The sequence below is a fragment of the Raphanus sativus genome, unplaced genomic scaffold (assembly GCF_000801105.2).
Source record: "Raphanus sativus cultivar WK10039 unplaced genomic scaffold, ASM80110v3 Scaffold2971, whole genome shotgun sequence".
Lineage (NCBI taxonomy): Eukaryota > Viridiplantae > Streptophyta > Magnoliopsida > Brassicales > Brassicaceae > Raphanus > Raphanus sativus.
Window position 1 is genome coordinate 1 of NW_026618278.1, and position 12,954 is coordinate 12,954.

Genomic DNA, 12,954 nt, shown 5'->3' on the forward strand with positions numbered 1-12,954 from the left:
CACTTCTTCTCTCTCTTATTACCACTTCATCTCAACCACCCACCTTCTATCCAGATGATTCCAGATTAGCCTGTTCGGACATATGGCATTATCTTCATGATTCTTATCAAACCAGGATGAACCACGATCTAAGAAGCTTTATTTGGAACCACTAATCAGTGGAGAATAACCAGGAAGTTGAATAAATCTCATAGGAGTTGTGAGTAAGAAGATATCCCACTTTCTATCCAGATGATTCCAGATTAGCCTGTTCGGACATATGGCAATATCTTCATGATTCTTATCAAACCAGGATGAACAACGATCTAAGAAGCTTTATTTGGAACCACTAATCAGTGGAGAATAACCAGGAAGTTGAATAAATCTCATAGGAGTTGTGAGTAAGAAGATATCCCACTTTCTATCCAGATGATTCCAGATTAGCCTGTTCGGACATATGCAATATCTTCATGATTCTTATCAAACCAGGATGAACCAATATCTAAGAAGCTTTATTTGGAACCACTAATCAGTGGAGAATAACCAGGAAGTTGAATAAATCTCATAGGAGTTGTGAACAAGAAGATATCCCACTTTCTATCCAGATGATTCCAGATTAGCCTGTTCGGACATATGGCAATATCTTCATGATTCTTATCAAACCAGGATGAACCACGATCTAAGAAGCTTTATTTGGAACCACTAATCAGTGGAGAATAACCAGGAAGTTGAATAAATCTCATAGGAGTTGTGAGTAAGAAGATATCCCACTTTCTATCCAGATGATTCCAGATTAGCCTGTTCGGAAATATGGCAATATCTTCATGATTCTTATCAAACCAGGATGAACCACGATCTAAGAAGCTTTATTTGGAACCACTAATCAGTGGAGAATAACCAGGAAGTTGAATAAATCTCATAGGAGTTGTGAGTAAGAAGATATCCCACTTTCTATCCAGATGATTCCAGATTAGCCTGTTCGGACATATGGCAATATCTTCATGATTCTTATCAAACCAGGATGAACCACGATCTAAGAAGCTTTATTTGGAACCACTAATCAGTGGAGAATAACCAGGAAGTTGAATAAATCTCATAAGTGTTGTGAGCAAGAAGATATCCCACTTTCTATCCAGATGATTCCAGATTAGCCTGTTCGGACATATGCCATTATCTTCATGATTCTTATCAAACCAGGATGAACCACGATCTAAGAAGCTTTATTTGGAACCACTAATCAGTGGAGAATAACCAGGAAGTTGAATAAATCTCATAGGAGTTGTGAGTAAGAAGATATCCCACTTTCTATCCAGATGATTCCAGATTAGCCTGTTCGGACATATGGCAATATCTTCATGATTCTTATCAAACCAGGATGAACCACGATCTAAGAAGCTTTATTTGGAACCACTAATCAGTGGAGAATAACCAGGAAGTTGAATAAATCTCATAGGAGTTGTGAGTAAGAAGATATCCCACTTTCTATCCAGATGATTCCAGATTAGCCTGTTCGGACATATGGCAATATCTTCATGATTCTTATCAAACCAGGATGAACCACGATCTAAGAAGCTTTATTTGGAACCACTAATCAGTGGAGAATAACCAGGAAGTTGAATAAATCTCATAAGTGTTGTGAGCAAGAAGATATCCCACCTTCTATCCAGATGATTCCAGATTAGCCTGTTCGGACATATGCAATATCTTCATGATTCTTATCAAACCAGGATGAACCACGATCTAAGAAGCTTTATTTGGAACCACTAATCAGTGGAGAATAACCAGGAAGTTGAATAAATCTCATAGGAGTTGTGAGTAAGAAGATATCCCACTTTCTATCCAGATGATTCCAGATTAGCCTGTTCGGACATATGGCAATATCTTCATGATTCTTATCAAACCAGGATGAACCACGATCTAAGAAGCTTTATTTGGAACCACTAATCAGTGGAGAATAACCAGGAAGTTGAATAAATCTCATAAGTGTTGTGAGGAAGAAGATATCCCACCTTCTATCCAGATGATTCCAGATTAGCCTGTTCGGACATATGCCATTATCTTCATGATTCTTATCAAACCAGGATGAACCACGATCTAAGAAGCTTTATTTGGAACCACTAATCAGTGGAGAATAACCAGGAAGTTGAATAAATCTCATAGGAGTTGTGAGTAAGAAGATATCCCACTTTCTATCCAGATGATTCCAGATTAGCCTGTTCGGACATATGCAATATCTTCATGATTCTTATCAAACCAGGATGAACCACGATCTAAGAAGCTTTATTTGGAACCACTAATCAGTGGAGAATAACCAGGAAGTTGAATAAATCTCATAAGTGTTGTGAGTAAGAAGATATCCCACCTTCTATCCAGATGATTCCAGATTAGCCTGTTCGGACATATGGCATTATCTTCATGATTCTTATCAAACCAGGATGAACCACGATCTAAGAAGCTTTATTTGGAACCACTAATCAGTGGAGAATAACCAGGAAGTTGAATAAATCTCATAGGAGTTGTGATTAAGAAGATATCCCACTTTCTATCCAGATGATTCCAGATTAGCCTGTTCGGACATATGGCAATATCTTCATGATTCTTATCAAACCAGGATGAACCACGATCTAAGAAGCTTTATTTGGAACCACTAATCAGTGGAGAATAACCAGGAAGTTGAATAAATCTCATAGGAGTTGTGAGTAAGAAGATATCCCACTTTCTATCCAGATGATTCCAGATTAGCCTGTTCGGACATATGGCAATATCTTCATGATTCTTATCAAACCAGGATGAACCACGATCTAAGAAGCTTTATTTGGAACCACTAATCAGTGGAGAATAACCAGGAAGTTGAATAAATCTCATAAGTGTTGTGAGCAAGAAGATATCCCACCTTCTATCCAGATGATTCTTAATGAAACCCTTACTGGTTTGAATCCCTTTTGATGATCTTTGAGGGTGATTTGGTTTGTGATTTCGTTGGGATTGATAGAACAATGGTTTCTTTGGATAATGAGGATAGATGGGAGATGGTTTATGGTTGAAGATAGAGATGGTTGATGATACTTCAGTGTGAGATCGATGGGAGATCAAACACTTGTTCGATGTGCTTGTGATCGAGCAGGGCACCGCTCAGACGTGATCAACAAGCAAAGAGCAGAGGATTTTACTCCTAAGCAAACAATGTTCAAGGATGAACAAAGGATTCACAGTTTTAGAGTTGTTTTTGATAAAAAGAGTGAATGATCTTATTAGAAATCGAAACAGAGTATTTGTAGAACAAAGAACGACATTGGAAAGTAAAACAAAGAAATCAAACTTGTAGTTTTCGAAAAAGACTTATGAATACTAAGTAAGACCAAAGACTGAGTAATTGAATATCTTGACTCCGGTTTGGTGTTGGTCTTTGATTGAATCCGAGTTTGGTTTGAAGCAAACCAAACCAACAATTGCTTTCTTCAATTTCTTGGTTTGTGATCGAGTGATTGGCCCACTAGGAAAGGAGAATGGGTCTTGGTCCATCTTGCCATCAGTGTTCAGCTCATCCTGCTTCTCTTCAGTCTCACTCAGCTGGTTTAGCTCGCTTGTCTCCTCATCAGTATCAGTGAGCTGGTTCAGCTCATCTGTCGCCATTCCTTCAGTAAGTCTAGGCTTGGTTGCATCATGCCCTCCTCCTTTGAAAGGATTTGACCTCAAATCCGAACCATCTGCAATATAAGGAATCAAATCAGCAACATTGAAGGTAGAGCTCACAGTGTACTTATCTTGAAGATCAATCTGATAAGCATTATTATTTATCCTTTTGAGAACTCGGAATGGTCCATCTGTTCTTGGCATGAGCTTGGACTTTCTTTCAGCAGGGAATCTTTCTTTCCTCAAATGTACCCACACCAAATCTCCTGGTTCCAAGACTAGTTCACGTCTGCCTTTGTTGGCGTGTTTCTCATACTCCTTGGTCCTCTCTTCTATGTTCTTCTTAACCTGTTCATGCAAAGAAACAACATACTCGGCCTTGGCAATGCCATCAAGGTTAGCTTGTTCACAAAGAGGTAAAGGAAACAGATCCAAAGGAGTTAGAGGATTAAAACCATACACAACCTGAAAAGGAGAAAACTTAGTAGCTCTATGAACAGAATGGTTGTATGCAAACTCAACATGAGGTAAACAATCCTCCCAAGACTTAAGGTTCTTTTTAACAACAGTTCGCAAGATAGTAGACAAGGATCTATTAACTACTTCGGTTTGCCCATCAGTTTGAGGATGGCAAGTAGTAGAAAACAAAAGCTTGGTGCCTAACTTAGACCACAAAGTTTTCCAGAAGTGGCTCAAGAATTTAGTATCCCTATCAGACACAATGGTTCTAGGCATGCCATGCAAACGTACTACTTCTCTAAAGAACAATTCAGCAACTTTCACAGCATTGTCAGTTTGATGACCAGGTATGAAATGAGCCATTTTGGAAAATCTATCTACCACAACAAAGATGGAGTCTCGACCCTTTCTAGTCCTAGGCAATCCAAGAACAAAATCCATAGATATGTCAACCCAAGGTGCACTAGGAATAGGAAGAGGAGTATACAAACCTTGTGGTCGTGCTTTGGCTTTGGCTTGGATGCAAACAACACACTTTTTGCAGATCTTTTCTACATCTTTCTTCATGCTTGGCCAGTAGAAGTGTTCTTTCAAGGTGCTATAAGTCTTTGCAACTCCAAAATGTCCCATGAGTCCACCTCCATGAGCTTCCCTGACATACATTTCTCTCAAAGAACTATTAGGAAGACACAAACGATTTTTAAAGAACAAGAAACCATCAGTTTGATAGTAATCTCCACTTGGATGTGTCTCACACTCTCTGAAAATATCTCCAAAGTCAGAGTCATCAACATAGTAAGACTTAATCTGCTCAAAACCTAACAACTTAGCTTCCATGGATGAAAACAAAGTGTATCTTCTAGACAAAGCATCAGCAACAATGTTTTCCTTACCTTGTTTGAAGTGAATAACATAAGGAAAGGTTTCAAGGAATTCTACCCATCTTGCGTGCCTTTTGTTGAGCTTGTGCTGTCCTTTCAAGTGCTTGAGAGACTCATGATCAGTGTGGATCACAAATTCTTTTGGCCAAAGGTAGTGCTGCCAAGTTTCTAGAGCTCGGATGAGTGCATAGAGTTCCTTATCATAAGTAGGATAGTTCAGCATGGCTCCTCCTAATTTCTCACTGAAGTAAGCAATTGGTTTCTTCTCTTGCATCAAAACAGCTCCAATACCTACACCAGAAGCATCACACTCAATTTCAAAAGTCTTAGAAAAATCAGGAAGAGCTAACAAAGGTGCATTGGTCAACTTCCCTTTCAAAGTTTGGAATGCCTCTTCTTGTTCTTTTCTCCACTGGAATCCCACATTCTTCTTGATAACCTCAGTGAGAGGGGCAGCAATGGAGCTGAAATCCCTAACAAAACGCCTGTAGAATCCAGCCAACCCATGAAAGCTCCTTACTTCACTTACACTGGTTGGAATAGGCCATTCTTTTATTGCTTTCACCTTCTCCTCGTCAACTCTGATTCCCTGTGCTGAAACAACAAAACCTAAAAACACAAGGTGATCTGTTCCAAAAGTACACTTTTTAAAGTTAGCAAACAGAGACTCCTTCCTAAGCACTTCTAGAACAGATTTCACATGATCAACATGTTCAGTCAAGCTTTTGCTATAGATCAGAATATCATCAAAGTAAACTACTACAAAGCGACCTATGAAAGCTCTCAAAACATGATTCATCAGTCTCATAAAAGTGCTAGGTGCATTGGTTAATCCAAAAGGCATAACAAGCCATTCATACAGACCATGTTTTGTTTTAAAGGCAGTCTTCCATTCATCACCTTCTTTCATCCTAATCTGATGATATCCACTTTTCAAATCTATTTTAGAAAAGATGCAAGAACCATGAAGTTCATCAAGCATGTCATCTAGTCTAGGGATAGGATGTCTATACTTTACCGTGATGTTGTTGATGGCTCTGCAGTCCACACACATGCGCCAGCTTCCATCTTTCTTTGGTACCAACAACACAGGTACTGCACATGGGCTCATACTCTCTCGGATGTGACCCTTCTCCATTAGTTCATCAACTTGTCTTTGCAACTCTTTGGTTTCATCAGGGTTAGTTCGATAAGCAGGTCTGTTGGGCAAGGAGGCTCCTGGAACTAAGTCTATCTGGTGTTCAATCCCTCGGAGTGGAGGCAAACCATTTGGACTCTCTTCTGGAAACACATCTCCATAATCCTGTAATATGAATTCAAAACCACTCGGTAGCTCCGGTGCAATGTCAGAAGAAGTTAGTAAGGCTCCCTTAAAAACAAACAAGATCATAGACTGGTTCAAGTGTGCGGCTTTCCGGAGATCACTAGATTTAGCATTTAGAAGAATACCTTTTGTTTGTTTCTCAGATGCGGGTACCTTGTCCTTATCTTCTTTCCTCCTAAGCTTAAGCTGGACTTGATCATGGTGTACTTCCTGTGGTGAGAGAGGAGCAAGAACAATCTTTTTGTCTCTATGAGTGAATGAGTGGCGGTTAGTGAAGCCATCATGAACCACCTTCTTGTCATATTGCCATGGCCTTCCTAGCAGGATGTGACTGGTATCCATAGGTAAGACATCACAAACAATCTCGTCTTGGTACCTCCCAATAGTAATAGGGACCATTACTTGCTCAGTCACCTTCAGCTCTCCTTGATCATTCAACCACTGAAGTAGATAAGGCCTAGGATGCTTTCCAGTCTTCAACCCAAGCTTTTCCACAAGCGCCTCACTTGCAACGTTGGTACAACTCCCACCATCAATTACCAAACTACAGACCTTGTCATAGACTGTGCAGCGAGTGTGGAAGAGATTTTCTCTTTGATCAGTCTCCTCTGGTTTGATCTGGACTTGAAGAGATCTTCTTGCAACCAGGAGCTGTCCGTTAACTGGATAATCAATCTGTTCTTCCTCTGATGCAACAGCTGGTTCTTCTTCTGAAACGACTTCACCATTGTCCAAGAGGATCATTACTTTCTTGTTAGTACACTCATTGGCATAATGCCCAATGCCATGGCACTTGAAACACTTCACATCTCGGGATCTCGTGGTGGTTGATTTCCCCTTATCATCCTGCTGACTTCCCTTGAGATCTTCCTTCTTCATCCATGGTTTCTCTTCTTTGGTAGCGGACGGCTTGTAGTTGTTGCCATAAGAGCCCTTGGTTGGATTCTTCCTCTTTAGCTGTTGCTCTATAAGGATGGACTTGTGTAACAACTCAAAGATATCCTCATACTCATACATCTCTATGCGATCCTGAATGTCTCTGCTCAACCCAGCCTGGAAACGTGCCATGGTAGCTTCATCTGATTCAGCTATTCCACCTTTAAGCATAAGAGTTTCCATCTCCTGATAGTATTCTTCTACTCCCCTCGTGCCTTGGGTAAGTCTCCTGAGTTTTTGATGCACCTCTTTTCCATAATAACTTGGCACAAAGCGTTTCTTCATAAGAGTCTTGAGCTCATACCAGGATGCAACTTGTGCTTCTCCCGTCCTCCTTCTTGTGGTAACAATCTGATCCCACCAATGCAAGGCATAACCATTGAACTCAGTTACAGCAAGCCTCACCTTCTTCCTTTCTGAATAGTCTTGGCAGTCGAACACCAACTCAATCTTCTTCTCCCAATCAAGATAGTCATCAGGGTTGCTAGTGCCTCCAAAGACAGGTATCCGAAGCTTAAGGTTTCCAAGACGATCATCAGGTCTGTCTCTTGGTGCTCGTCGATTGGTGTGTCTATTTTGAGACATTGCACGGTCTGACCTGGCTTGAGAAGCTGCTCGTCCTGTCCTGATGGACCTTTCTGATCGATCTTCATCCGTGCTACGACCAGAGGAGGAGTCTAGATTATTAGCAACTGCAGGTCGCTTTCCTCTCCTCTTCTCTCTAGCTGCTCTCCTAACCTGTGAAGTATTACCCAAAACATCATTAGTAGAACGGGTAATCCCAACAAATTCAAGTTTTTTATCCATCTCGTTCATAAGAGTAGCTATCAAGGCTTCCATTTGAGTTTTGTCTAGCCTAGCTGCTGGTCTCCCTCCTTGTTCCGGGTCACTTTCAGACATGGTCTCCTGTTAAGAAACTCAACAAGGAAAGTGAGTAGACAAGTATAGGTAGCCGAAGCCTCACTGGTGTTTTCTCTCAAGTGTTTCCTCAAGTTTTGGTAGTGAACAAGCTCTGTGAATCCAATAGCTCAGCAGTGATCAAGGTTCAAACTTTCAGAACAAATCCCCTACCCCCAAAAGAAGAAAGATAGACAGTATTAAGAGATTTAGATCGCAAGGAGCTTTACCACCAGAGACTGGATTTCTCTTCAGTCTGGCTGGATTTCTCTTCAGCCTTAGATACTTTGATCTTTATTATAGTTTTATCTGGTCGGCCCCCTCGCACTTTTTAGATAGACAGAGAAGAGTATAGAGAGTTTTTGATGAATCAAATAAGGTTCCCAAAGAGAAGGAAGAAATCGAGAAACAAACCCCAATCAGAAGCCCTCAAATCTGCTCTGATACCACTTAATGAAACCCTTACTGGTTTGAATCCCTTTTGATGATCTTTGAGGGTGATTTGGTTTGTGGTTTCGTTGGGATTGATAGAACAATGGTTTCTTTGGATAATGAGGATAGATGGGAGATGGTTTATGGTTGAAGGTAGAGATGGTTGATGATACTTCAGTGTGAGATCGATGGGAGATCAAACACTTGTTCGATGTGCTTGTGATCGAGCAGGGCACCGCTCAGACGTGATCAACAAGCAAAGAGCAGAGGATTTTACTCCTAAGCAAACAATGTTCAAGGATGAACAAAGGATTCACAGTTTTAGAGTATTTTTGATAAAAAGAGTGAATGATCTTATTAGAAATCGAAACAGAGTATTTGTAGAACAAAGAACGACATTGGAAAGTAAAACAAAGAAATCAAACTTGTAGTTTTCGAAAAAGACTTATGAAAACTAAGCAAGACCAAAGACTGAGTAATTGAATATCTTGACTCCGGTTTGGTCTTGGTCTTTGATTGAATCCGAGTTTGGTTTGAAGCAAACCAAACCAACAATTGCTTCCTTCAATTTCTTGGTTTGTGATCGAGTGATTGGCCCACTAGGAAAGGAGAATGGGTCTCGGTCCATCTTGCCATCAGTGTTCAGCTCCCCATCAGTGTTCAGCTCATCCTGCTTCTCTTCAGTCTCACTCAGCTGGTTTAGCTCACTTGTCTCCTCATCAGTATCAGTGAGCTGGTTCAGCTCATCTGTCGCCAATCCTTCAGCAAGTCTAGGCTTGGTTGCATCAATTATCTTCATGATTCTTATCAAACCAGGATGAACCACGATCTAAGAAGCTTTATTTGGAACCACTAATCTGTGGAGAATAACCAGGAAGTTGAATAAATCTCATAAGTGTTGTGAGCAAGAAGATATCCCACCTTCTATCCAGATGATTCCAGATTAGCCTGTTCGGACATATGCCAATTATCTTCATGATTCTTATCAAACCAGGATGAACCACGATCTAAGAAGCTTTATTTGGAACCACTAATCAGTGGAGAATAACCAGGAAGTTGAATAAATCTCATAGGAGTTGTGAGTAAGAAGATATCCCACTTTTAATATCCAGATGATTCCAGATTAGCCTGTTCGGACATATGGCAATATCTTCATGATTCTTATCAAACCAGGATGAACCACGATCTAAGAAGCTTTATTTGGAACCACTAATCAGTGGAGAATAACCAGGAAGTTGAATAAATCTCATAGGAGTTGTTTGTAAGAAGATATCCCACTTTCTATCCAGATGATTCCAGATTAGCCTGTTCGGACATATGGCAATATCTTCATGATTCTTATCAAACCAGGATGAACCACGATCTAAGAAGCTTTATTTGGAACCACTAATCAGTGGAGAATAACCAGGAAGTTGAATAAATCTCATAAGTAGTTGTGAGTAAGAAGATATCCCACTTTCTATCCAGATGATTCCAGATTAGCCTGTTCGGACATATGCCATATCTTCATGATTCTTATCAACCAGGATGAACCACGATCTAAGAAGCTTTATTTGGAACCAGTGGAGAATAAATCAGTGGAGATCCAGGAAGTTGAATAAATCTCATAGGAGTTTGTGAGTAAGAAGATATCCCACTTTCTATCCAGATGATTCCAGATTGCCTGTTCGGACATATGGCAATATCTTCATGATTCTTATCAAACCAGGATGAACCACGATCTAAGAAGCTTTATTTGGAACCACTAATCAGTGGGAGAATAACCAGGAAGTTGAATAAATCTCATAAGTAGTTGTGAGTAAGAAGATATCCCACTTTCTATCCAGATGATTCCAGATTAGCCTGTTCGGACATATGGCAATATCTTCATGATTCTTATCAAACCAGGATGAACCACGATCTAAGAAGCTTTATTTGGAACCACTAATCAGTGGAGAATAACCAGGAAGTTGAATAAATCTCATAAGTGTTGTGAGCAAGAAGATATCCCACCTTCTATCCAGATGATTCCAGATTAGCCTGTTCGGACATATGCCATTATCTTCATGATTCTTATCAAACCAGGATGAACCAATATATAAGAAGCTTTATTGGGAACCACTAATCAGTGGAGAATAACCAGGAAGTTGAATAAATCTCATAGGAGTTGTGAGTAAGAAGATATCCCACTTTCTATCCAGATGATTCCAGATTAGCCTGTTCGGACATATGGCAATATCTTCATGATTCTTATCAAACCAGGATGAACCACGATCTAAGAAGCTTTATTTGGGAACCACTAATCAGTGGAGAATAACCAGGAAGTTGAATAAATCTCATAAGTGTTGTGAGCAAGAAGATATCCCACCTTCTATCCAGATGATTCCAGATTAGCCTGTTCGGACATATGCCATTATCTTCATGATTCTTATCAAACCAGGATGAACCACGATCTAAGAAGCTTTATTGGGAACCCACTAATCAGTGGAGAATAACCAGGAAGTTGAATAAATCTCATAGGAGTTGTGAGTAAGAAGATATCCCACTTTCTATCCAGATGATTCCAGATTAGCCTGTTCGGACATATGGCATTATCTTCATGATTCTTATCAAACCAGGATGAACCACGATCTAAGAAGCTTTATTTGGAACCACTAATCAGTGGAGAATAACCAGGAAGTTGAATAAATCTCATAAGTGTTGTGAGTAAGAAGATATCCCACTTTCTATCCAGATGATTCCAGATTAGCCTGTTCGGACATATGTCAATATCTTCATGATTCTTATCAAACCAGGATGAACCACGATCTAAGAAGCTTTATTTGGAACCACTAATCAGTGGAGAATAACCAGGAAGTTGAATAAATCTCATAGGAGTTGTGAGTAAGAAGATATCCACTTTCTATCCAGATGATTCAGATTAGCCTGTTCGGACATATGCCAATATCTTCATGATTCTTATCAAACCAGGATGAACCACGATCTAAGAAGCTTTATTTGGAACCACTAATCAGTGGAGAATAACCAGGAAGTTGAATAAATCTCATACGAGTTGTGAGAAAGAAGATATCCCACTTTCTATCCAGATGATTCCAGATTAGCCTGTTCGGACATATGGCAATATCTTCATGATTCTTATCAAACCAGGATGAACCAAATCTAAGAAGCTTTATTGGGAACCACTAATCAGTGGAGAATAACCAGGAAGTTGAATAAATCTCATAGGAGTTGTGAGTAAGAAGATATCCCACTTTCTATACCAGATGATTCCAGATTAGCCTGTTCGGACATATGGCAATATCTTCATGATTCTTATCAAACCAGGATGAACCACGATCTAAGAAGCTTTATTTGGAACCACTAATCAGTGGAGAATAACCAGGAAGTTGAATAAATCTCATAAGTGTTGTGAGCAAGAAGATATCCCACTTCTATCCAGATGATTCCAGATTAGCCTGTTCGGACATATGCCATTATCTTCATGATTCTTATCAAACCAGGATGAACCACGATCTAAGAAGCTTTATTTGGAACCACTAATCAGTGGAGAATAACCAGGAAGTTGAATAAATCTCATAGGAGTTGTGAGTAAGAAGATATCCCACTTTCTATCCAGATGATCCAGATTAGCCTGTTCGGACATATGGCAATATCTTCATGATTCTTATCAAACCAGGATGAACCACGATCTAAGAAGCTTTATTTGGAACCACTAATCAGTGGAGAATAACCAGGAAGTTGAATAAATCTCATAAGTGTTGTGAGTAAGAAGATATCCCACCTTCTATCCCAGATGATTCCAGATTAGCCCTGTTCGGACATATGCCATTATCTTCATGATTCTTATCAAACCAGGAGAACCACGATCTAAGAAGCTTTATTTGGAACCACTAATCAGTGGAGAATAACCAGGAAGTTAAATAAATCTCATAGGAGTTGTGAGTAAGAAGATATCCCACCTTCTATCCAGATGATTCCAGATTAGCCTGTTCGGACAATATGGCATATCTTCATGATTCTTATCAAACCAGGATGAACCACGAATCTAAGAAGCTTTATTTGGAACCACTATCAGTGGAGAATACCAGGAAGTTGAATAAATCTCATAGGAGTTGTGAGTAAGAAGATATCCACTTCTATCCAGATGATTCCAGATTAGCCTGTTCGGACATATGCAATATTTTCATGATTCTTATCAAACACCACCAGATGAACCACGATCTAAGAACTTTATTTGGAACCACTAATAAGTGAAGAATAACAGGAAGTTGAATAAATCTCATAAGTGTTGTGAGCAAGAAGATATCCCACTTCTATCCAGATGATTCCAGATTGCCTGTTCGGACATATGCCATTATCTTCATGATTCTTATCAAACCAGGATGAACCACGATCTAAGAAGCTTTATTTGGAACCACTAATCAGTGGAGAATA

At 39.7% G+C, this 12,954-nt stretch overlaps 1 protein-coding gene across 1 annotated transcript; it reads right to left on the reverse strand.

Moving 5' to 3' along the window:
- Nucleotides 1–5,391: 5,391 nt before the first annotated feature.
- On the reverse strand, nt 5,392–8,112 carry LOC130506190 (uncharacterized; the record flags this gene model as incomplete). Its single annotated transcript, XM_057000821.1, has 5 exons — nt 7,986–8,112; nt 7,070–7,937; nt 6,430–6,799; nt 6,103–6,321; nt 5,392–5,541 (listed from the first exon to the last, which is right to left on the reverse strand). Coding segments are annotated over exons 1-5 (1,734 nt in total), but the record flags the coding sequence as incomplete, so codon positions are not given.
- Between the last annotated feature and the right edge of the window lie 4,842 nt (nt 8,113–12,954).